The following is a 25772-nucleotide window of genomic DNA, read 5'->3' on the forward strand; positions in this document are numbered from 1 at the left end:
CGTTAGTCGGAAGGTACGTCATATCCTGGCGTTTACAGGCTTTTGGTGGGAAAATGTGTGCACCTTCACGCACATTTAACTCATAATCAAAATCTGTGGTATGAATTTTCTGTAACAGCAGAGTAACGGATATATGCCATGCCTATAACGCTGTGAACAGATTACGCGGAACAGCCCTTTAGGTGTGCTAAAGTCACCAAAATCATTAGTGAGAGTTGCCTATTGTTTGTTAGCATGCTAACATGTTAGTCATCGGTTTATCTGACCAATAAGAAATTAAACTTTCAGGATTAAATCACTTCCAGTGGAGAGAAACTGGATGTGTCATATGACTTGTTAGCCGTTTGCGATCGCTTCGTGGGGAGGCACGCGCCCGTTTGGTTTATGTGACTGATCAGTGAATCGATCAGCTTTTAGCCTGACGATCATCAGTAACAACAACGAAATGCCAGAAATCAAACTCAAGCACGTCGTGTCGTGCAGCACCGAGGACTCTGTAAGTGCAACATGATGTATTGCTTTTGTGAGATTTGTATGAAGAAAGCTGAGCTGTGAGGCTGCTTCATACTCACATGTGTTGTGTTACAAAAACAGACGCACAGGGCAGACAACCTCCTGAGCTCTGACACGTACAGAAAGTGGAAAGCAGCCAGACCCGGGGAGAAGCAGATATCAGTCATTCTCCAGGTTTGTTTGTTTTGTTGTTGTTTTTGTGTGTTCAAGTGACACCAAACTAATTCAATAACATGTGAGGTGTCGTTGATTAGATTAGTTAGATGGCAGATACTTACATATATTACATAAACACCAAATTACACACATGTAACTTTGGGAGAATCATACAATCTATTGAATTCAAACAAACTTTTTGTATTTGCTTTCTTTACACTAGAAGAAGTTTACACGCAAATTATAATTATAAAGTGAATTTCAGACGTTGTGTTACCGTCCCTGGTCATAACCTGAGATCCGCTGTCTCTGCTGCCAATCTCACAATCACGACTCACAATCACGACTGAGAGCTAATCACTTTCTCCAAGTAATCATTTATATTAGCTTTTTTCCAATCTTGCCCTGTGAGGGGCGGCAGATGGCTGCTGGAGGTTTCTTCCTGTTAAAAGGGAGTTTTTCCTTCCCACTGTCACTAAAGCGCTTGCTCATAGGGGGTCATATGATTGTTGGGTTTCTCTTTGTATGTATTATTGAAGGATCTACCTTACAATATAAAACACCTTGAGGTGACTGTTGTTGTGATTTTGTGCTGTATAAATCAAACTGAATTGAAGCAGTCTGTAATTTTGTTTTGAAAGGTGCTATTAAATAAAGTTATTGCTACTGTTATTAGATAATGATGATCAAATATATTTAAAGTTATGCTTTGAGTTGCTCTAAATAATGTGTTTATCTGGTACATCACCAAATAAAATTGTATACTGATACATCCAGGTACTTTTAACATTTCATTTGTTATTAATCATGTCTTTCTTACCATACAGACAAATTTGGTGATATTTGCATTTATCTAGAAAAAGCTGAATTTGTCTTTATTGTGCAGAGATCAGACGGCTGAATGCAGCACCACGTGGTTTTAGAATAATTCGATTAATTAATAGTGTGTTGATTCTTCTCTTGCTTTACTTTCGGCCTTAGAATAGTTTTTTTTTCAAGCTTTATTTAACCGCAGCTCTTGAGATTAAGAATCTCTTTTGGAAGTGTATCCTGTGCTTCCTTGGGAAGTATTACCATGCAACTTTTACTTTTCTCCCTCAGTTTGAAAAGGAAGAGCAGGTGCACAGCATTGATATTGGAAATGAAGGTTCAGCTTTCATTGAGGTGTTGGTGGGGAATTCTTCAGCTGTCAGAGATCAAGACTATGAGGTATTCTTACAAATAATAATAATCGCACTTCCTGAATGCTGTAATGACTTCATTTTATCCAGTCTGATTTTAATCTCACTCTTTTAGGTTCTCCTGGTTATGTCTTCCTTCATGTCGCCCACGGAGAGCCGCAGTGGCACCAACATGAACCGTGTGCGTTTCTTTGGGCCCAACCAGCTGCAAAAGAGCACAGCTCAGGAGAAGTGGGACAGAGTGAAAATTGTGTGTAGCCAGCCATACAGCAAGGTAAGTGTCTAAGAGTGTTTGATGTGTAAATTGACAAGCCCTTTGTAATTAGCAAATATATCTATTATTAAGACTGAAGCCGTTTATGGAATGATGACAGTGTCTGAATACAGCAGTGCAACAGGACCTGTTCTATAGTGTCAAATGAAAGCAACGTAATTGCAGTGCAGCGTGGTTTTCCAGTTACGGTAACTTTTTATTAAGCAATGAAATATAAGCGCTGAGATGATCTTTCCAGATCCTTTGTCTCAGGTATCCTGTTGTTGAGGCACCGTTTGAAGTTTGAATTGTGTCTCTTTGATGGAAATATAATGTGAATCTGTCTTTGCTCTTTATAGAATATTGCATATGGGCTTGCCTTTGTTAAGTTTCATTCGCCACCTGACAAAAACGATCCTCCTCCAACTTCCTCCCCAGTAAGTACTCCACTGAGACCATGCACACCAATGAGGAAAAACAGTATGCCCTCTGATAGGTGACGTGAATAAGACCAATTATCTCTTCATCTTGGCAACTGTTAGTGGGTTGGATGTATTTGGGAGCAAGTGAACATTTTACCCTCAAAGTTGATGTGTTAGAAGGAGGAAAAATGGGCAAGCAAAATGTTTGACATAGTCCAGATTGTGATGGTACATCTCCAAACCTGCATCTCCTCTGGGGTGTTCCCACTCTGCAGGGGTCAGTATCTATCAAAAGTCGTTCAAGGAAGGATAAGACGTGATGGGGTCATCAATGCACAGACAAGCTACTGTACTTTAGCCTTTACAAAGCCTAATATTCTATTACACTAATAGAAAGTAAAAAATATGAACAAAGTTTTTGGATTGGAAAAAATTCTGACGTGCCTTGAAATGGAATTTTTCCAGGCCTACAGACGGCTACAATAACAGCTTTCTCTGTCTCAACCTCACACTTTCCAATTGTATGGGCTCGCTGACTCGTTTTTGGATCATATTAACTAAAATGTTAGTCTGGTCATACTATATTTCAAAATGTAGCTGTGGTATGAAACTCCACTGTGACACGCTGCCCTTCTCATCACATCTGTTTTTCTTTTAGCAACTGATGATGACGAATGGTGACAACTGTTGAAGTGTTGAGGTTCATTCGCCAATTCTGTCTTTTCAGTGATTTAAAACATCTTTTAAATGTTTTCAATCACACTCCAAGTTAATAATCTGTGCGACTTTGTTATAGTAAAATTCAAAATGTGCTTGCTGAGGTACTCTTTTACTTGAACAGGAATTTTTACTTGATTTATGTTTTTTTACTTTCGTTTATGCTGTAGTGGGAATTCAGCATAAACGCCTGACGCTTTTGTTTTAGCACTTCCTGGATATTAATCTACTTTCTTACTCATGGACTCATTTGTCATGTTACAGCCTTTTTGCTGTATTAGGGGAAATGCACTTCCATCTCTCTATCTTCCTTATTGCCTCTGAAGTCTTCCTTCTTCTGTCCTGTCAGAAACTGACAAAGCTGGGACAGTTCAGGGTGAAGGATGAGTCTCCTGCATCCGGGCCCAGCCTTCAACCTGGCAGTCTCTTCTTCAGTCGGGAGAACGCAACAAAGTCGAGCACTTCACTCAAAGGTAAATCCAATTATTTGAGTCTACCTGCTGCTGGAGGCCAGTTAAATTCTTTATGTTCACTGTAATAATAAAACTGTAATTTTGTTAAATAATAAAAACTCAACAGAGCACTAATTAGTTTTAAAAGAAGTGATTTCAAAGACATTCTTTATGATCAGGCTGCTTTCTTTCTTAACCTGCTCTCTGCACCTCTCTCTGTAGCGTCTCCTCAGAGTGAGAAGATAAGCTACGCGGCTGCTGCTCTGCAAGCGAGCGGCAGCTCCCACTCATCAGGCCAGGCCTCGTCTTCCACCTCTGCCTCACCACAGGTAGTAAACACCCCCGCCCTCCACTTAATGGGCAGGAGGATTTTCTCTATATTTAGACCACATGAAAGTGGATAGTTTGTTTTAGTTTGGGATCTGTGGTATCATGTGATACTGTAGCATGGTGGCTCAGTGGTTAGCACTGTTGCCTTACAGTAAGAGGGTTCTGGTTTCAAACCCAGAAAGGTCACTGCATGGGGTTTACATGTTGTCCCCATGCTCACACAGTTTTTCTTTGAGAGCTGCGATGAGAATGAAAAAGATACCAGGTTAATGCTGCCTGTGGCAGCTTCTTAATCTTAAGAGTTTCACTTCCATCAAAGCTTTTGATCTAATAACTGAAGTAAAAATAGGTCAAGGTTGGAATCATTGTTACTGAGCACCTCTTTTCACAGAACTGCATCGGTTGAAGATCCTGGTTTCATTGAGTTATTTTCCCACATGCACAGTCCTCATGGTTCATTGATAAGGAAATTTAAATCTGAGATGGAGGGTACCTCTTGTTACCGGCACAGCCATTCCCCTTTAAGAACCTGTGTGTGATGTAATTCCCTTGTTGTTTAGTGTGCGAGAAGCAGCTGGTGACAGAAGTGATTAAGTTCCCAGAATCACAATTAAAGGGTCTGAATATGCACATGTTTCAGTGTAAGGCCGAGACCCCAAAACAAAGACTTTCTTCTTTCTTTCCCCTTAACATTAAATATTAGAAGGTCACTTCCGGTGTGGCGGTAGAGCAGTATGGTCGCATAAGTACAGAGCTCCCGTAAGCCAAGTAGATAAACTCCGCTAAAACACGAATTGAAGCGTGAGACAGAACAACTTTGGAAGATGAGCGGAGGGACAACAAAAGCAAAGAATAAAAAAACTACGGACACCCAAGGTAAAGACATAAAACATCCGAACAACGAGGACAAGCTAGCACCTGAAGCTAATATGGCCGCGCTTCAAAACGGACTGGATTGTATTAGCAAACAAATTCAATCACTCCAAAATGAATTGAAATCAGACTTCACGACGTTCAAAGAAGAAATTACTGGCCAAATGAAACACGAACTGTCTAAATTCAAAGAAGATATCGACCAGAAGTTTAAGAGCATGACTACAGAACTCAAAGAACAAGAAGGGAAATTAGAAGCTGCGCTGACGCGCACGGAAGAAATGGAGACGTGGAGCCACGAGGCCAATCAAACCCTGACAGAACTAATGAGAGAACAAAAAGCGATGATGACCAAATTGGATGACTTGGAACTGCGATCCAGACGTAACAATCTGCGGATCTACGGAATACAAGAGGGAGCCGAATCTAAGGCAGAATCGCTGACCCAGTTTCTGGAAGCCTGGCTCAGAGAGGAGCTTAATATTAACATCAACCTCCAGATTCAACGCGCACACCGAGCATTAACCCCGAAACCGGCAGCGGGTCTCCCCCCAAGGTCAGTCGTTGTCAATTTCCAACAATTCACAACTAAAGAGATGATACTTAAAAAGGCATGGGAAAAGAAAATAGTCACTCTGGACGGAAGCAGGGTTTATTTTGACCACGACTACTCGGCGAGAATGGTGCAAGAACGTAAAGCGTACGTGAATATCAAAAAGATATTAAAGAAAGAAGGCATCCGCTTCCAGACTCCTCTCAGCAAGATGCGGATCCACTGGCCAAATGGAGTGAAAACTTATGGCAACGCGGAGGAGGCTGCTAACGACCTGCAAGCGAGAGGATACAACGTGGAAAAAGGGATAAACAGCCGGGAGAGAGCGAGCGCCGAGGGACGTCTGTCAATCGGGGCAGCGACATGGAAACCGGTCCGGCCCACGTATGCTGGTGCGGCTAGCAGGCGAGCTCGAGAGAGACTTCAAGAATTTCAGCATAACGATAACCATGCATGAGAGGCGTATAAGGAGACGTATAACAACAAGATGGATTCACGGTGTGTCTGGTAGGATAATATGGAAACACAAAGTTGGCTAGGGATGGACAGTACACAATAATGACTAGTATGAGTGTGACAATCTTTCGTGGGTCATATCTCATTACTGGAGGGGGGCCCTTTCAATATGAGAGACATACCCCCCAAAAACAAAGAGAGGAACAACAGGTGGGGAAGGTGGCTGGTACCTCTTTATTGAAGTCCTCTTATCTGTATATAGTTAAACTAAGTTGTAACTTGTTGATGAAAATGTTTTGTTTAAACAAGGGTTCAATGGAGTGCCTGTGGGGGTCTCAAAAGATAGCCGGTAGATCACAAAAGGATAATGCTCACTACACATGAAGAAATAAAGTGTATGTCCTTAAATGTTAATGGAATCTGTAACCCAGTTAAAAGAGCCAAGATTATGTCTAAACTGAAAAAGGAGAAGACACAGATAACTTTCCTACAAGAAACTCATTTATCAAAAATAGAACATGAAAAACTGAGGAAATTTGGGTTCAATAACACCTTTTACAGCTCTCATAAAAACTCTAGGAAAAGAGGGGTTGCAATTCTCATAACTAACTCCCTTAAGTTTCAATCTCACAAAGAAATAAAGGATAAGGAAGGTAGATATGTCATTGTCAAGGGTGTGATTGATCAAACAATGGTCACATTGATGAATGTGTATGCCCCCCCTGAAAGTAATAAGGAATTCTTTAAATTGATTTTTGATATTCTTGTGCTTGAAGCAGAAGGTATATGCATATGTGGAGATTTTAATGTGATACTAGATAGTGACTTGGACACAACCAGCCTGAAGAAAAATAAAAATTCAATTCCAAAATTAGTAAGATATACATTGGAAGACACTAACTATTTTGATGTCTGGAGAGCTTTGCATCCGCTACAGAGGAATTATAGTCATTATTCAGCAACACATTGTGTATATTCAAGAATAGACTACTTCTTTATGCAAAAAGGGAATAGAGATATAATAACAGACTGTTGGATTGGAGTGGCAGATGTGTCGGACCATAGTGCTATCTACTTAAAAATCTATCTTAAAGGTAGACCAAGAAACACAATATGGAGATTAAATGTGGGGCTATTAAACAATAAATCTGTGGTAGAACAAATACAAAAAGATGTCAAAACTTATTTAGAAGAAAATGACAATGGTGAAACCGATCCAATTATTTTATGGGACTGTTTGAAGGCAGTTATACGTGGGAAACTAATCGCAATATCAAGTAACCTTAAAAGAGAAAGAATGAAGCAATATAATGAATATGTGGATGAATTGTCACAATTGGAGAATAAACACAAACGCAAGGTGGATGTCAAGATACAACAACAAATGAAAGATATTAAGAAGAAAATTAATAATTTACTCTTATATGACATGGAAGTAAAAGCGAGATATGTAAAACAGAGCTACTATGAATCAGGCCCTAAAGCTGCACGACTATTGGCAAGACGTTTAAAAAAACAACAGGCAGAAACAACAGTCAACAAATTGTATAATTCTAAGACAGAACAAATGACACATAACCTAGAAGAGATAGAAAGTATCTTTACCGATTATTATAAGGACCTGTATCTACAAAATGCACCTACTAATAATGGCCTAAATGATATTAAAACATTTTTAGACTCCTTAGATTTACCCTCTATTGGAACAATACAAAATGATCGCATGACGGCACCAATAATGATAGAGGAGATTCAGAAAGCGATTGGAAAATTACGAACAAACAAGGCACCAGGCAGTGATGGGTTTCCTGCCGAATGGTACAAGAAATGTGGAAAAGAATTGATACCCTTACTCCACCAGACTCTTAATTGGACTCACACTAAACATGTGATTCCCCCCTCTTGGAGGGAGGCAATTATCACGGTGCTGCCAAAACCACAAAAACAAAGGGAATACTGCCAAAATTACAGGCCTATATCGGTGTTGAATGTTGATTATAAAATCTATACTACAATCCTATCAAATAGGCTCCAGTCGTTTATACCAGACCTGATAGATGAGGACCAAGCAGGTTTTGTCAAAAATAGACAGGCACAAGACAATATTAGAAGGACCCTACACATCATACACCAAATACATAAAGACAAGATACCGGCTGCATTGATAAGTTTAGACGCAGAAAAAGCCTTCGATCGAGTCAGCTGGGAATTCCTGTACCTAACCATGGCAAAGTTCGGGTTCACTACGAAATCAATCCAATGTATTAAATCTCTCTATGACAAACCGACTGCAAGACTAAAAGTTAACGGCTCATTGACAAAGACATTCCAACTAGAGAGAGGAACTAGACAGGGTTGCTGTTTAAGTCCAACCTTATTCGCCTTGTATATTGAACCATTGGCACAAATGATTAGACAAGACGCCCTAATAACAGGAATAGAAATCAATAGACAAGAGCATGTAATTAGTCTATTTGCTGATGACGTGTTGATAGCCCTCAAAAACCCCATAAACTCTTTTATGCAGCTTACAGAAATGTTAGGAAAATTTGGTACGCTTTCTGGCTACAAAGTAAATATACTTAAAACTCAAGTTCTAATGTTTAATTGTATACCAACTCAAAATCTTAAGGAATGGGAAATAAAGTGGGAGGCAAAAACCCTTAAATATTTAGGTATAAATATAACCAAAAACTATGACAAACTATATCAAAGTAACTATGGACATATAAATAACAGGATAAGGCAGGATATGGAAAGATGGAATACATATCCGTTAGGATTTAGTGACAGGATAAATGTGATAAAGATGAATATCTTACCACGATTGCTATATTTATTCCTCTCTCTTCCGATAAGCATACCTCAAACCCAATTCTCAGAATGGGATAAGTATATATCTAGATTTGTCTGGGAAGGCAAGCGGCCAAGGGTACGATACACTACTTTACAGCTTACTAAGGAGAAAGGAGGAATGTCGCTTCCTAATTTAAAAGAATATTTTCGTGCTGCACAGATACGCCAGATAACATATTGGTGTAGTGATGATTACGGGGCTCGCTGGAAGGATGTGGAGCTCTCCACACTCAATGTCCCAATCCAAACAAACATGGGTATGAAAAAGACCCCTGAATACGTAACTAAAGACCAAGATAGGAACCCGATAATATCCTTTACATTAAATGTATGGTATGATACAGTAAGGGAGTTCAGGATTGGCAAAGAGCTTGGTTTGCTAAAATGGATAGCCTTCGATGAAGAATTTAGACCAGGAAAATTGGATCTTGGTTTTAAAAATTGGAATGAAAAGGGACTCACAGCAATTTGTTTATTAATCAAAAAAGGAGAAATTAAAAGTTTTGAAGAATTAAAACGGGAATACAACTTAAATAACAAGGATTTTTTCAGATACTTACAGGTGAGAGATTACTTTAATAAAAACATAAAAATAGAGGAAGACAAAATCCATCCTATTATAAAAATAAATATACTGGCATATAAAAGTGTTATTCCAAAAACAGTGTCTACCCTATACAAATGTTTGATGGAATCAAGACAGGAATCAACTGTATATGTTAAAGTAAAATGGGAAAGAGAGCTGAGTGAAGAAATCACTGAGAGGGTGTGGTATGAAACATGGAAAGAACATAAGAATACAACTCACTCATTGAGGTGGAGAGAATTCATCTGGAAAAATCAAATTCGCTATTTTATTACACCTAAGATTAAAAATAAACAAACCAATACACAACAACAATGTTGGAGGCTGTGTGGATGGGATGAACCAGACCATACACACATTTTCTGGAAATGCAGAAAAATTCACACTTTCTGGGTTAAAATTCACTCGGCTCTCTGTGATATATTAGGTTATATTATTCCTAGAACCTGCCTTGTTTTGTATCTAGGGTACTTGGAAGGTACTGTAGATGTAAAGGATCGTTACCTGGCTAAGATTCTCCTTTTGGCAGCAAAGAAGGCCATCACCAAAAACTGGCTTAAGACAGAAACACCAGGAAAGCAGCAGTGGGTAGCAATTGTGGAGGACATTATGGAGATGGAGAACCTTACATATAAACTGAAATTAAAGGAAGAACGCTTTTTGAAGGACTGGGGAAAATGGTTGACGTACAACGGAAGGGGAAAAAAAAAGACTGAACTGAATGAAGATGAGCATACAAGAAGAAAAAAAAAATGAAATGAACGATGGAAATGTTTGACACCACAGGCATGTTTCCTTTTTTTTCCTTTTGTTTTCCTTTATCTTATTTTTCTAATTATTATTCTATATGTATCTATATTTTTATACATATATATTTGTTTGTTTCTTTTTCTTTCTAATTTCACTGTCTTGAGTTTGTGACTCTCTTTGTATTCTGTTATTCTGAAGAAACTGTATGCGTAATGGACAGGTGAGTTGTTCAAATAAATAAAATAAAAAGTAAAAAAAAAAAAATATTAGAAGGTAATGAGCCAGTACCAGCACATCAGTATTTTAAACTTTCAGGGAGCCTTAAAAAAACTTCAATTTCAAACTCTGAACAGCCTGTGGGGTGTCAATAGCAACAATGGCAGAATACTTGAAACTGACTTTACCTCATAGTGGGCATTGATATGAACTTTTTTGTAAATGCACGTATTTAAACTGGAGTAACATTAGGCTAAGGTAGCTTGACTGAAAGAGAAATACACGTGTGCTCCCTGGTTTATTATCATGACAAAACTATATGGTTGAAAAATAGGAAACTGTTGTGAAATAAATTTGATACTTGTAATTTTTTTTATACTTTTTACCTTCACCTTCAAGAAAGCCTAAAATACATTGTGTATTTTTTTTTCCATGTGTACATGGCACACATGAAAATGCACCATTGTTATTTTGCTTGAGGACACCTTGAGAAGGAAAGTAGGAGGGGCTCAGACACGTGGAAGTGACAGCCACATGTCACTTTGGCTTTTGAAAGGAAAATTGAATAAAAGCCACCTGCTGCGATGAGCCGCACAAATACATGCCTGTGCATAGTAAAGCCAGCTGAAAGCTACCCCAGTTAGATACAGTTGTGCACGTAAGTTTACAAATCCTGGCAAAATTTATGATTGTTTCTTTGGATCATTTTTCTGTTTTGTTTTGATTTCATTGTCAAGCTGGAATGTCCAAGTGCGTCCTATGCACAGCTTCTGGGCTGATGTCTACAACTCTTCCTTCAGTTCAGAAACCAAAGTTTCTGTCTCTACTGTTAGGCACAATGTAAGCATCTGCTTTGTGACATGGGTACAGCAATGTTGTTCTTCTGGTGATTTGACCATGTTGCCCATTTTTTTTACCCATTTGTTTGTATCCCAAAAAATTTTCTGTGCAGTTGTGGCTGATTTTTTTTTTTTTTTTTTGTATTTATTATTATTATTTTTTTATTTTGATGGTCTTCTAAACGTGGCTTGGTTTCAACATAATCCCTCATTTTCCACTTCTTAAATAGAATTTGAACAGTGCTGATTCTCTATTCCTTTATATATAAAGTTCCACTATGTTCTCCCACAGATCCTTTGATAATTCTTTTGCTTTCCCCATGACTTCATTGATTTTATCTATAGACTACAGTAATAATATAAACTGGTACCAGGTGTTAGCGGACTTCAGGCATGAAATAGCAATTTCAACTCTGAATTTTCACCTCTAGCCACCAGCAAAAAGGAAATTTGAATTCAGCAAAGAGCGACAATCTGCTCCCGGCCCCCCTCCCTCGAAGAAAAAAAGTCCATCTGGTTCACCTGAGGGTAAAGCCGCAACCCCCAAACACAAGCCGAGTTCAGTCAGTACACCCAGCCCAAGCACGGCCAAAGGTAACACAGTCTCGGAATCTTTGCATTATTAATTCATGTGGAGAACTTTCCTTGAGTTTTCTAATAATCTCTACAGCATCACCAGTTCAGAAGGCTGCTGACAGGAAGAGTGAGAGTGAGTCTAAACCTGAGCCTAAAACTAAACAGAAGGCCAAATCCCAGAAAGAGCAGCAGGTCCCATTCACCCGGCTCATGGAGGGGGTGGTGTTTGTCCTCAGTGGATTTCAGAACCCCTTCCGAGGGGAGCTGAGGGAAAAAGCGCTGGAAATGGGAGCCAAGTATCGACCCGATTGGACGCCTGACGCCACACATCTTATGTAAGTTGCTGAAAGGAATGAATTGGCATAATCTAGCATTCATAACTTTAATTCATCCCTGAATTTAATACTACTGACTTTAGATGAAAAGATTTATTCCATTGTCCGTGTCTGCTCAGTGAATTGGGAGCTAAAGCCTGCGGGTGGTTAGTGTATTAGCAAAAAGTGGGAAACGGGGAGTCTGGTACTGTTCAAGGTTAACAAAACCTGCTTATCCAAACTTCTGAATTACTTATTGGCATTTCTGTCTTTGTGGTGGGCTAACAGCTGCAGGCTCTATCCTCTAGTCTTATGCTTTATGGACAGACATTAAAGTTATATCAGTTTTCTCTGCTATTTTTTACGATTTTAGAACAGTAAAAATTTATAGTACCTACTGTTCCGAAGGACATTTGGGGTGTTTTTTCATAACCTCGTGCAAAAATATAATGTCACTTTATTTACAGTGTTGTTGGGTTTAGTTGACACCACCAACACAACATCAGTTCTACTAAAATATGGCTTTTATTTTACCACATCAGCTCAAGCTGTTAAGGACATTGTTTACTGCCGTCCTTTGGTGTCAAGGACAGCTCACAAATATAGGATTCACCAAGAGAATGCGTGGAGATAAATGAGCAAATGCAAAAGAGCTGCAGATAAGGCAAAAGATCAATATGTGGTGAAACTGCAGAAAGTTGGCACATGATAAAAATGAAGGGAGATAAGCAGAAGGAAAACGTTTTCAAGCTATGCTTTTTATAAATAGTTTTAAAATTGAATGTTGTGTGAGACGTTCAAACTGAAATATCATAATGATCTCTGAAAATAATCACGGTAAATAACGAGATCACGTTATCTTTCAACAAAATTTCAAACGTGCCTTGCAAGAGATCTGTGTTGTAATTGTTTCAGATGGGTTTTTGTGTGTGTGTGTGATTTCGATTATCATCTTTGAAAAAGATCAGAGTTTTGTGTAAAAGTCCTGTCAGCACTCGCAGTAATTCAGTTTGATTGCATCTTGATCTCTGCTGTCAGAGCAGCCTGCCCTTGTTAGCGTCTCTTTACTGATGTAACCATACGTGTCTCTGTGTGTCCGTGCATCTCTTTCGGCCCATTAATCTGCAGCTGTGCCTTCGCTAACACCCCCAAGTACAGCCAGGTGAAATCAGCGGGTGGAATCATCGTACGCAAGGATTGGGTGCTGGATTGCCACAAGAGGAAGCAGAAAATCTCCTACAAAAGGTGAGTGGGAAATGCAGAAGAAATGATTTTACTTTAATAACAGACAGTGGCTCAAGCTTGACTACAGGAACTTTAAAAGGGCACTTCCACTCAGTGACAGCCGGGTTATAACCTGGAACATGTGTCCAACATTTGAATCCGCATCTGATTAAGGCCACGTCGGCATCTCTACATCACACGGTCTATGCAAAACACTCTCATTGATTAAATCATCCCAACATACACCCCTCACAGCAGTGTTTGCCGCTTGCTGCAGAGAACATTATAACCTTGAGCAGATGATCCCTGCTGTGATCACAAATTCAACCCACCCAACTCCAGCAGCTATCTAATTATAGGGCTCATTATAGGGGAAACTTTAGCAGCATCAAGATCCTTCTGTCATCGCTCCACACAAATCTGTGTGTGCTGAATAATGTAGAGCTGGATGCTCATCTCAGGCAGTGGATGGCCCAAATTAATTGGGATAGGACTGCAATTTACTTTATGTAGCTGGGCCCTATAATATAAGGAGTCCTTTCATACTTGTTTTGTTGGCAGTGATTGCCTCTGGTTTGAAGTCGAGCCATGCAAGGTTCATTAAGCTCAGGCATATGTGAGTATATGAAACCTGGTATTCTATAAGCTGTACTAATTTTAATCACTGTTATTTGTAAGTAGTTTTGTGTACATCTTGCTAATGAATCAGCTTCATCCCTGTGTTGTATAGTAATAATGTTACTATACTAAAAACAATGGGCAGGTGGGGCTAGTGGTTTCTGAGAGCCCAATATTAAATATTGTACTCCATTGCTGCTTTTTTTGTGTGAATTTACTGAACTGTTCTGCCTTTTTAAAGGGTCTTATCTTGAATGTAGTCAAGAAGACAGAATATATGTAAAAACACCTATTACTCATACCCTATAGCAATGGTCCCCAACCCCCGGGCCAAGGACCGGTACCGGGCCGCGAGAGTTGATATTGTAAAAAGAAGGTACTGGGTTTGAATCCACCGGCTGTCTAAGGATTAGGATTTGGGGTTCGGTGTGCAGCGTTTGCATGTTCTGTTCGGGTGCTCTGGCTTCCTTTCTCAGGCCAAAGACATGCATGTTAGGTTTAATGGCAGTTCCAAACTGGCCAGATGTGTGAATGTGAGAGTGAAGTTTTCTGTGTGTTTGCTCTGCAGCAGACTTGGGACTTGTCTAGGGTGCACAGTGCCAGATATCGCATCAATATCAGACATGTGATAATATCCTAAACAACCCAGTGGCAGTACAGTTATAGTAAGAGAGACACTTCCGACCCCCTTCCCTTTCTGTAGCCGCTTTACTGCAGCCTGAGTTTATCTACACACTTTATGGTTGACAAAGACGGATGACTACTCTTAATGGCCTACGTTTATCTGTGTCTAACTCCTCGTACACAATATGAGACTCACCACCAAATAACAAGCAGTGGGGACGAAACAAACTGTTGAAGACTTCTCAGATTATTTCCTCATATGCTGTCTGCTTCTGCATCAGGCTTTACGAGGGTTTCACCTACCGCTGCCTGCTGTGTTAACATTCACCAATGTGCTTTAAGCAGCCTGCTTGGTTACCCGCGTTTTCAGCTAACTACTTACATGATAATAAAAACTAAGAAAATCCAATAATTGTGAAGCATGTCGTATTCGAAATAATTTTCTCTGAGCTGTCCAGACTTTTTCAGAAAATAACATCACAAACAGGAAGGATTGCATGGCTGAAGATAAAATAAGATGTGATGTGGTTCGCTACTGTTCGATGTAGTCAAAGTTAAATTTCATGTTTAGTTGACCGGAGGATTTTTAGAAAAGTCATCATTTGATAGTACTTTTTCTTTGGCTGATTTTTTGTTCCACAAAATCAGGACTAGATGACTGCTGCTGCAACATCCAGATGCAACATCCTTGATGTCATTACTTTGGTAAGTAATGACATCAAGTGAAGGGTGTTCAGGGTTCTGTCCCAGGCAGCATCAATCAATGATTTAAAAACGTATCTTGTACTTGAATAATTGTGGATCTGCATGGTGATTGATGATAGTCGTCAGCACCTCCTAATCATTCAAACCTTGCAGATACTCTAAATCAAAGATTCACATTCATTGCCTGTTTTTACACTGTGCACGAATGCCAGTGCACATTTACACAGTGAGCTCCTCGTTTAACGTTTTCATCATTAAAACTGAAAATGTCACCTCACTAATGACCTTATTATGTTTGCATCAAACCTCGTTTGTAACACCGTGAGAGTTTTCATAATTACATTTATGTTATAACAATATATAAGTAACGATGTAATGAAATGACTCCATAATGGAAAAGAAGCGTCACATTTCGGCTCTGTCTGCATCCCAGGAATGCACTCGGGAATGTCTCAGATGTAATTAATGAGCCCTCCTTTGCTTATAATTAGGCGTGACTATCGGTAGGTGTGACTGTCAGTTCTCAGAGATCGTTGCGGCGATGCGGCAGGGCATACCTCGTAGATAAAACAGGTGCGCTGAAATCTGATATTTTTCATGTCGAACTTCAAAGCTGTAAATGAAAGTGGCCAGAGTTGCAGTGTGATGAGATTTCTCTAGACAGCTACAGTCTGCATATGAGGCACGCGAAGAATGTGAGAGATTGAGGAAAGCTTTTTAAAATAAAATCCTGCTGAAGGGCACAACGTGGAAAAATCCGATCTTTATTTAACGATTCTCAAAAAGTAAATTCAAATGAAAAGTTGACTGCAGCCTGTGTCGTCATTCGCCCTAACGCTCCCCTTTCTGTATCAATTTGTGATAGTAGAGAAGATCTCTCGCCCCCAGTCTGCTTCCCCCTCTCCCGTTGTCAGAATAATCCATTCCCCTGCCCAGCTCCGCTATTGTGCAGCCTGTGGAGTGTGCGGCTTTGATGTATCTTTTATTTAAAAGCTGCATCTGCTATGGGTAATTAAAGGGACCACTTACTTTGATGATGACAAGTACCCAAACAAATACGCACACTCGCACTCAAACTGTTGCTCCCAATGTGCACGCAAACACCGAGCGTCTGAAGGCGAATGCTCACCTTCACCGTTTCCTGACATGCATGCGGATCATGTCATGTATGTGTTAATGAGCCTGTGACATCAGCTAAGCACCCAAGAAATGCTTTCTGCACATTATTATCCAATCAGTGAGAATCCAGGCGCAGGAGGAGAGGAGAAGGTGCATATTTAGATCCATAGCATCCAATCAAAAAAGAACTCAGTGAGTAAATATATTTCTCAATTAATCAGTGCTTTTTAGCAACGTCTGAAGGAGGACCTGGAGAATACTGCTATATTGCTGCCAGCACAGCAACAGAATTGCATTTTAATTAATTTAAAACGCAAAGCTCTTTCAAACACTTCACTGCACCGTGGTGTTTTGCAAAAAGCGTTAAAGTGCATCAAGTGAGGTCATTTATTTATTAAAAATTAGTTTAACAAAAATATTCTTCGTATCAAAAAAACTTTTCTCCATTAACAAACAAAAATAAAATATTTACAAAATTTAAAAAAAATGTAGAAATTTAAGGACTCGCAGACGAGAAGCTTTAAGATAAAAAAAAAAAAATCAACAGCATTCCTGCCTCATTCATTGTGACTTTAAAGGTTTGATAACACAACCTCATTGAAAGACGCTGATATTGACAGAGTCTAATGTCGGGCTAAAAGCAATGGCAAAGAAAGTATGTCTGTTATTTTTAAAACTGTGAGCGATGAATGCTTAATTCTTTGACGCTGCTTTTCGAAACCCCGACTGCAAGGTGATATATCAAAGTTGATGTTTTTGCTATGCATGGCTTTAATAGTTGAGGGAATTTTACGTACTTTGTTGGACGGTTAAAAAATAAATTCATTTAAAAAAAAAAAACCTTGAGCTACATATTCTTTCTTTTAAAAATAAGTGTTCCATAAAAATCATTGAATGTTTGTTAGTAATATAAAAATGTTTATTCTTTTACATTTATTTCTGCATTTTTCGTGTTACGTAAAGTTACGTATCAGCTTTTCATTACTGAGCAGATCGAGCTGCTTAACAACTCTCGCTATCTTAAGAAGCCGTTTTTCAGTTGTTTCTTTTGCCCACGTTGTCCTTTTTCTTTATCCAATTTTCTGGACACTGAGTTTTATAACACGAGTAAACATATGTCAGTAAAACTCCCTGTGGTATGTGTGGAAACGATTACACCATAACTGTGGCATTTCAACTCTCTGCACTTCACATTTCCAAGCTAATAAAGTCCATCTGAATTTATTTGGCTTGAGGGAAAATGTAGAAAAGGTGGGCAGAAATAAAACGTTATCACTGGACGCTTCCTATTTATACGTGCGTGTGTGTGCGTGTGTGTGTGTGTGTGTGCAAGAGCTACAAGACTGGTTTTCTACTCATTACTTGCTTGTTTTTCTACATGTCACATTCAGTAGCATTATCACTACACACAGGTGTTCTTGGTGGAGTTTATTGGACCATTTAGCTTATTTATTCTCTGTACAATCTCTTAAAGTTTTCAGAAAACATTTTAACAATGAAGTAATTTTTGGAAATGTCCCGAGATGTTCGTTTTACCAGTCTGTTAAACAGAAATTTGAATTTAGACTAATCCAACTGTTCTTAAGAGTCTGACTGGGAGTAATTTTAGCAGTATTATAGCTATGGCAGTGCTTGGTATCTGCCCAAGAGGGGATTTTTCTTGGTAGCTTTTGCCCTGCCAATAGAAATGACATTTCGCATCACAATAACATTCACAACAAGATGGAGAAAATCATGATTGCATCTTTGTGTTTGGTCCGGTTGACCACAGAGTTGAAAGGTTGGAGTTTCAGTGAGAAGACTTATTCACCTTGTAGTTGGCAGTGTCGTCCGCCTGGTGCTACAGTAGATGTGGCACAGATGGAAGAGCAGAGAGTGGTGCGACTCCTGTAATCCTCCGTTTGCTCTTTGTAGGTATGAAAAGTACAGGAAACCACATATTTAATTACATGTAAGTTTAAAAAAGGTGGACTTCATCACTGATCCGTTCCCGTGGTTCTTTAATTTTTAGAGCAAACTATTGCTTGCACAGCTGATGTTTATGTAGATTTCTTTTTATTGCGCTGCAACAACATATGCTTACATGTAGACCAGTGTTTCCCGTCACTGTTGGTGTGCCGTGACAGATTATCTGGTTCCACCTGATTAGCACTTTAAGCGACCTGCTTGAGTAACGGGCAGAACAATTACATTCTCTTCCACCAGAGGACAGTGCAACTTCTTGCTCCAATTAAATGGGTTGCCAACTGCCAGTAAAACAGAAGAAGACGAAGAAGAAATTACATAATCATGCTGCAAGTGAGACAATTCAGCATAGCAATCGATAAATATTTGAAAAGAATATGCAATATTCTGTTTGTGATATTTTTGTTTGTTGGTGTGCCGTGTGATTTCTCTAATGTGAAATACGTGCCGTGGCTCCAAAAGGTTGGGAAACACTGATCTAGACTAATCATCATACACTGCCCAGCCAAAGCAAAGGTCAAAATAATTGCGCACATGTTGTGGCATCACTTTGATCAGCTCTCAGTATTTATTTTCATCCAAACTTGCATTAATATTTCATAAAAGATCTCATATTGATGCTGAGTTGGACCGCTGCTTAAATTCTTTCTAGCACATCCCAAACAGTCTCAGTGGGGTTGAGCTCTGGATGCAGTGGTGGTCAGTCAGTGCGTGAAAATTACGTCTCATGGGTCCTGAATCGCTCTTTCACAGTCTAAGCCCATTGAATCCCGACATTTTTATCTTGGAATATACCCATGCCTCAAGGGGAGAAATAAAATCAATTGATGGAAAAACCTGATCATTCAGTATAGTCAGTTAGTCAGCTACTTTAGCACATCTTGCTGAACCGATCCTGACCATCCAAAGATCATAACACTGCTCCTGCAGGCATGTGCAGCAGGCATCAGAAATGACGGGTGCAGCACTTCATCCACCTCTCTCCTCACCCTGATGCCCCCCATCACTCCGAAAAAGGACAAATCTGGAGTCATCAGACCGCTGGGGATAGGGCTCCATTGATCCCTATTTAATTTAAACCCTTTTCCCTCATTGCTCCACAATGATAAGTGCATTTTTTGATAGTACATTTCTCCACAGTCCATATTGTAGAGTAATATAGCAGGTCAGAACAAAACTAAAAGAGCTTTTCTTCCCAGTTTCAACTCTTCTGTTGCATAATTAGATCATATTACACTAAACCTTTTTAATACTGATTAAAAGAGTTTAGAAATGTAACAGCTGTAATTGTTAAAAACTATACTATTGTATTGTTTTACTAAATGAAAAACAAATAAAGCAGGAATGGATTTTAAAGAACAAATGAGTGGTTTCTGTGATTTATGACTTTGCCCGCTCTTATCTTTGTGACATAGGTTGCCTTAATTCTCATTGAAAACTGAAGTTGTTTTCACTGAGTGCTTCAGATGATCCACTTGTGACTGAGAGTAATTGGTGAGAAAAAAAAAGACCAGCCAACCCCCCAGGAAAATGTATTGTTTGTTTTTTGGGGACAGAAGTTTTTGTATTTCTGTCCCTCGTCCTGCAGAAAACTAGATTTCTCCCACTATGCAAACTTCAAAGTATGTAATACACAGTCTGTGCTAATGTTTTAAACATTAGGTCGTTGATCTGTCAGCTAAAAGATATTACCATCTTGTTGAAATTTAGTTTTTTTTCTCCCCCTCATCTGACAAGGGATTGTTGCAGTTTGAGTCATTGCACAAGTAGAGCTGATTGGGAACAAGATATGTTGAGGAAAGGTACTTCACTCTTTGGTCTTTAATCATCCTGACACTGTTTTGTTTTTTCTGTAGGTTTCTGATGGATGGACCCGAATCGAGCTCAGAGAGTGAAATGGAAGTGGACGACGAGAGCGAAGAGGAAATGAACACAAAGGTAAATTTGTTTTTTTTAAGTGAGCCTATAAATATAATCGAATGTCAGGTTTAAAGCTCCCTGCTGCTTTGCAGACGCCGCAGAAGAAGGAGAAACAAGTCACGGCCAAAAAGATGCCAGAGAAGGAGGAGGAAGATGATGAGTATGCTGGCTCCACTGATGTGGATGAACCAGGTTGGCATCAAGCGCTTTTTAATGTGTCTGAACTTTGAGACATTTCTGCCAGCATCAGTATTTCGGCTTGACTTTCTTTCAGGCTGTTACAGGGATAAAAGTCGAGCACATCATTGCAGAAACATCTACAAAATGAAAGCAATGTAAAACATTTTTTTAATGTTATTCAGCTGACTTAGAACCAAGGTTTGCCCGAGACAAATAGACTGAAGGAAATGGCAGGGGATGGGAAGTTGACAGTCGGTTCAATGATCAGGTGAAACGGATGAAATTGAAAAATGACAGCCAAGTTAAACAGGCAATTACAGTTTGAATCAAGTGCCAGTAATAGGAACACAAACCAAAAACAAGCAAAAAGGAAAAAGAAAGTTCTCTCTTCCAACATTAGACCGTCATGCACAGACCTGTGTCAGTGTATCTTTGAGTCTGCTTATCGGGTAATATTATTTACAGCCGTCAGAGGTCTTACTGAGACCTCTGACAGGTTTATTTGTGCCAAGAAACTGCTCTGTGAGAATCAACCACAGTGAAGGAAACTACAAACCTAAAGGTCTGGAACCCTAAATTTAAAGCATACTTGTTAATTAAATTCATTTTAATGAATAAACAAGTAAACCTTCATTTGTATATCTGCACTGAAAAGATCCGGGAGCTGAGCGTAAATGGCTGAGACTCCAGGAAAATTATTCACTCTGTTAGCTCAAATAACTAGAGATGGAGAAGAGGGTCGCACGTGAGCTGAAGAGGACAGAATGGATAGAGAGGAGGCCAGGGGACAATTTGAGAGCCCAGGGATCAGACAAAAGGGACAGCCTTTATAAAGCACTTGGAAATGGATGAGATGGCAGCACTGCCATTTTAAAAAATAAATAAATAAACAAATAAAAAGAACAGGAACAACATACTTACTGTAGATGCAATTTGAGGTGGGGGGGAAAAAAAGAACAGGGGTAAAATGTAATCACCATAAAGGGACTTGAGCATGAATCTCATTTCTATGTTAATACGAGAGCCAGAAATAAAGTGTTGAGGTGCATCAGAGAGGACAGACAGCAAGGGCTGACCCACCAAACACATACATGACGACAGACGGCTTTTTAATTAGACCACCTTCTCTTTTTCCCGTCAACAACACAGGATTTTACGGTGGTGGCAGATATGCAAGCAAGGTGACATCTACTCAAACTCTAATGTGCAAATTAAAGGAAAAACCTGATCTGATGGCTTGTGCTGTCGGGCGGGGGGGCGTCACTTGGTCCACTTAACCTCACAGATTTGTTCTCAGATGACCTTTATTCTGCGGTGGCACAGAGAGTCGATAAATGGCTAAAAATGATGAAAATCGCATGCTGTGGCTTTTGTGAGTGTTAGACGGCTTTCCACCCAGTCATCACCAAACACCAAATGAGAAAATATCTTTTGGAAGAATGGCACTTCATCGTTCCAGCGGGGTGCAAGAGAACTGAAAAATTGATGCTGTCAAGGTGTTTTTGGCAGAAATGGCTCGGCTGGTCTCACCTTTAATTTGGTTCTCGGGTACTCATTAAAAAGCAGATTCGCCTGGTGTGTTTTTTCGCTCCCATCTGTGCTCGATGAGAATTGTAGAAAACATAATGGCAGCATAACAATCTCAATCTCCAGGTGACCAGAATTTAAATCTTTTCATTAGTTTAAGATTAGGGTCATAGAGCGGTCACAGTATTTTGTGTTGTCGGTGAACTCAGTGAAGGGAAAATTGTGTTAAATACAAAACTCGTTACCAACATTTTCAGGCAAACCTGGTGAGTTTAATCACACTTAAAAAAAAAATGTCTCATTCTCCCAGGAGGCGATGATGATGAATCTGCAGTGGACACAGAGGATGAGCTGCAGAGGTAAACAGGACAAATCATTTTGATTCTGCTGTTTGTAATGCTCATTCTTCAATAACTAATTCTTATTTGATTGTTAGGGTGCTCTAGTCTTATTCTGATTAATAATTTTAGAAGAACATGTTTTCTTTCGCACCGAGCCAGTTTTTTCCAGCGACTCCTGCTGTTTCCAGAGCATTTCATTGTCTTTTAGGTCACAATGAGCTGCATTTTACTATTTTCCTTCAGCATTACTGCCGTAATCAGCATCGTTTTTGCAGACATTGCAGTAAAAACATATGATGTAATGTAAAAACGCGCTTTATGCTACTTTTCCAGCACCATTCAGCAGATTAAATGAACTCCTGCAAAGACACTCTATTGAATAAAATAGTCTATCTGCTCCCTCAAGATGTTTATGGGAGAAGACATAAAATTCTTGGCTCTTTAATAAACAGCTTTTGGGCACATTAGCCTTTAAAAGAGATACTGCTGTACTAAAGTAGCCTATAGTGTTGTCATGACTAAATCTATATTGACTTTATGACTATATTGCTGATGTTATATATAATATGTATATCTTACTTGTTACATTTAGTCCTAAATGCACAGTTAAAACAACATTATATCCTTTTTAAAATTTCTCCATGGTCTTTAGCTGATCCCTTAGCGAGATTCCCTGGATTCCCTGAGCGAAAATAATGAAAAGATTCATTAAATGTGTAAAAAAGACAGCAGAGCTGTGGCCCCTGCTAGAATGTGGCCACACAATACCAAGAAAAAAACCATCTTTTGAGAGCAGGCTTGTTAACATGTAGGATAAAAAGGTTTGTCCTTGTGAAAGGGTGGAAGAGGGGAGAAAACAGAAGAAAGCAGCAACAGAAGGAACGGTGGTGAAGGACGAGGATCCTTACGGGGGGTCGACGGATGAAAACACTGACGCTGAAGCTGAAGAGGATCATCCCATCCCCGAGCTCCCAGGTATGCATCAATTAGTTCCCATCCAGCTTCTGGCTGCTTGTGTTTTGCTTTCTTTATTTTTTCTCCTCTTTTCTTATAATTTTCCTACAGACTGTGTTCCACTCTTCTTGATCTTTTGCTTCCCACTTTGTCTTCTCTTCTAGATTTCCTAAGCGGAAAGCACTTTTTCCTCTACGGTAAATTCCCCAATAACGACAGACGACTGCTGTTACGATACATTGTTGCCTTTAATGGGTAAGAAAGACTTTCAGTGGTTATTCCCAATGGACAAAAAAAAGACATAATCTGTGCAATTATAATTGTAATTTATGTGCCTGTCTTTGCTACAGAGTGATCGAGGACTATATGACAGAGAAGGTGCAGTTCGTGGTGACCAGTGAAGGGTGGCACGACTCCTTTGAAGACGTGAGTCGTACCCTCTTTTCTCTTTTTCTTTGAAAATAAGCAGCCACAACCAAATAAACATGTCTAACAGGGGCTTAAAAAGATTTAATATTCGGTGTACCCATGTGTGTAAGCTTTTTATCTTTTACTCCCACAGTCAAGACAATTTTGTAAAGGAAATTGCTTCACTTAACTTTGTGTCAAGTGTTGCTTTATTATACAGTGTGCACAGCTAAAAATAAAAAAAAGGGAGAGGAAATACCCTTTAAATTTTCCACTCCAAGCGTTATCAGCCCAGAGTTCTGAGCCCTTTTCATTTGCACAGTATACACCAGTATACACCACTTTAGCATTCCCAGGACAAATTCAGCAGCAGTGGGGACTAGTACCTTTCAAGTTTAGGTTACTATGGTTTCCAGCCATTTGCGTGCTTTTTTAGCATTTGAATTTGAAGCTTAGGTATAGTTTGAAGGGTTTTAAAGGCTTTACACCTCAGCCTGTCTGACCATTTGTAATGCAAGTACATGACATGACTGCGCTTCTTGCTTTTGCTCTGACTTCCTCGCAGGCGCTGATGGAGAACACCAATCTGAATTTTGTCAAACCGGAATGGATTTATGCAATCAGTGCACGACAAAAGATGCTGCCCTATCAGCCCTACACCGTCGTCCCCTGAACTATACACTGTATGCAGCGTGCGGCCGCACTCACACCCTCATCCTGATGAAGGAGCAGCAGGGAAAGCCATAAACACATTTTCCGTTTCAGATAAACAGCTACACTTTCAAAGAGCAATAAGTCAACTGTTTGTTATTATCGATGCCTTTATATTGGACTTCATATTTGATATACATATAATTTCTCCACCTCAAGCAGTTTTCTCTGCAAATGTTTTCAACTTTCAACCTTCGGCCAAGCGCTGCAGACTGTCCACTACATAGTGTTTCTTTCTTGGGGTTATTGTTAGGATTAAGTATAGGTTTATTTTTAGATTGTGCTCTCGAGGGTCGTTAGCCCCAGCTTGGCCAGGAACCAATTTCATCATCTCCACCATCATCTTCATCATCCATGTGCTGCTGAGTCTCTTGGGCTTTGCGAATGAAGCACACACTCTGGCTCAGGTCTTTTGAATTTCTCACTTCCTGTGCTGCAGTTTGTTGCTGCTCGCTTCGGCTACCTCAGGCACTGTCTGGAAATGAGTTACCACCCTGTCCTGACAGCCAGCAGCACTGATAATACACCATTTGTGTAAGTGGGAAGACTATTATGAAAACGACCCAAAGTCAGGTGAAAGATGTCAGTTATGGAAGGTTACAGCCATGGAAAAAAAGAAGAAACTGAACATTTTTGTTCTTTGTTTTATTTGATTTATTTAAAAAGGGATAACATTATAAATTTCTTTGTCTTGATAAATGAGTTTTGGTTTTATTCGTGTTTGTAGAAGAAGCACAGGCTGAGGACATAAAACAGACATCAGTGTTAGCATCCTTTTTAAGATTCTCATTAATTCAAGTGCAAGTGTCCAGCTTAACATCTCCTTTGCTGCTTGGCCAAAGTGGCTTGTTCAGTTCTCTGTCTCAAACTTCTTTTTCCTTGTAATACCTAATTATTTTGTCTAAATAAAAAAAAAAAAGATTTTTAATTAAAAACTTTGCTCTCTTTTCTTTTTATTAATCAAACTGTCTCTGCACTGAGCTGCTCTCATTTCTTTCTCTGCCTTCACTTGTGTTTGCAGCTCGAGAGGCATTCTTCCTTTTCATTCCTTCTGTGATCTCTAGTCCTCTCTCCTCTCTAATTTACTTCTCCTCCTGTTTTGTGCCCTGGAGCCACTGGGTCTTCTGCTCTCTCAGTCAAGGGGATTAGAAAGATGCTATGTGCATGAGAGACGGGTGAAGGAGTGGTGGTTATAGGGAGAGACACTGCAGGAAAGATGAAAAGGTTTGGATTCTCAGCAAGGATGCGTTTTTTTGTTTTTAAAGTGGCCAACTATTGGATTGTCTTCTCGTACAGTTCTTGTCTAAGGTGCAGTCGCACACATACTACCAAGTGTGAAGCATCGCAGGGACGCTTGCAACAACTTTGTTGCAGGAACTTATTTGTTTCTTGTGAAAGAAAGAGTTGCAAGGTCAAATCCGTTCAGGTCTCGA

At 39.5% G+C, this 25772-nt stretch overlaps 1 protein-coding gene across 1 annotated transcript; it reads left to right on the top strand.

Moving 5' to 3' along the window:
* The first annotated feature begins 20 nt into the window (after positions 1-20).
* On the top strand, positions 21-25274 carry xrcc1 (X-ray repair complementing defective repair in Chinese hamster cells 1). Its single transcript, XM_004551051.5, has 17 exons — positions 21-496; positions 595-687; positions 1771-1878; positions 1966-2124; positions 2463-2540; positions 3592-3715; positions 3917-4023; positions 11585-11747; positions 11824-12064; positions 13172-13288; positions 20155-20236; positions 20311-20410; positions 22236-22284; positions 23105-23241; positions 23385-23475; positions 23571-23646; positions 24194-25274. Exons 1-17 carry the CDS (start codon positions 446-448, stop codon positions 24299-24301), a joined length of 1884 nt encoding a protein of 627 aa, XP_004551108.3. The 5' UTR covers positions 21-445; the 3' UTR covers positions 24302-25274.
* The last annotated feature ends 498 nt before the right edge of the window (positions 25275-25772 follow it).

This window comes from Maylandia zebra, linkage group LG11 (genome assembly GCF_041146795.1).
Source record: "Maylandia zebra isolate NMK-2024a linkage group LG11, Mzebra_GT3a, whole genome shotgun sequence".
Lineage (NCBI taxonomy): Eukaryota > Metazoa > Chordata > Actinopteri > Cichliformes > Cichlidae > Maylandia > Maylandia zebra.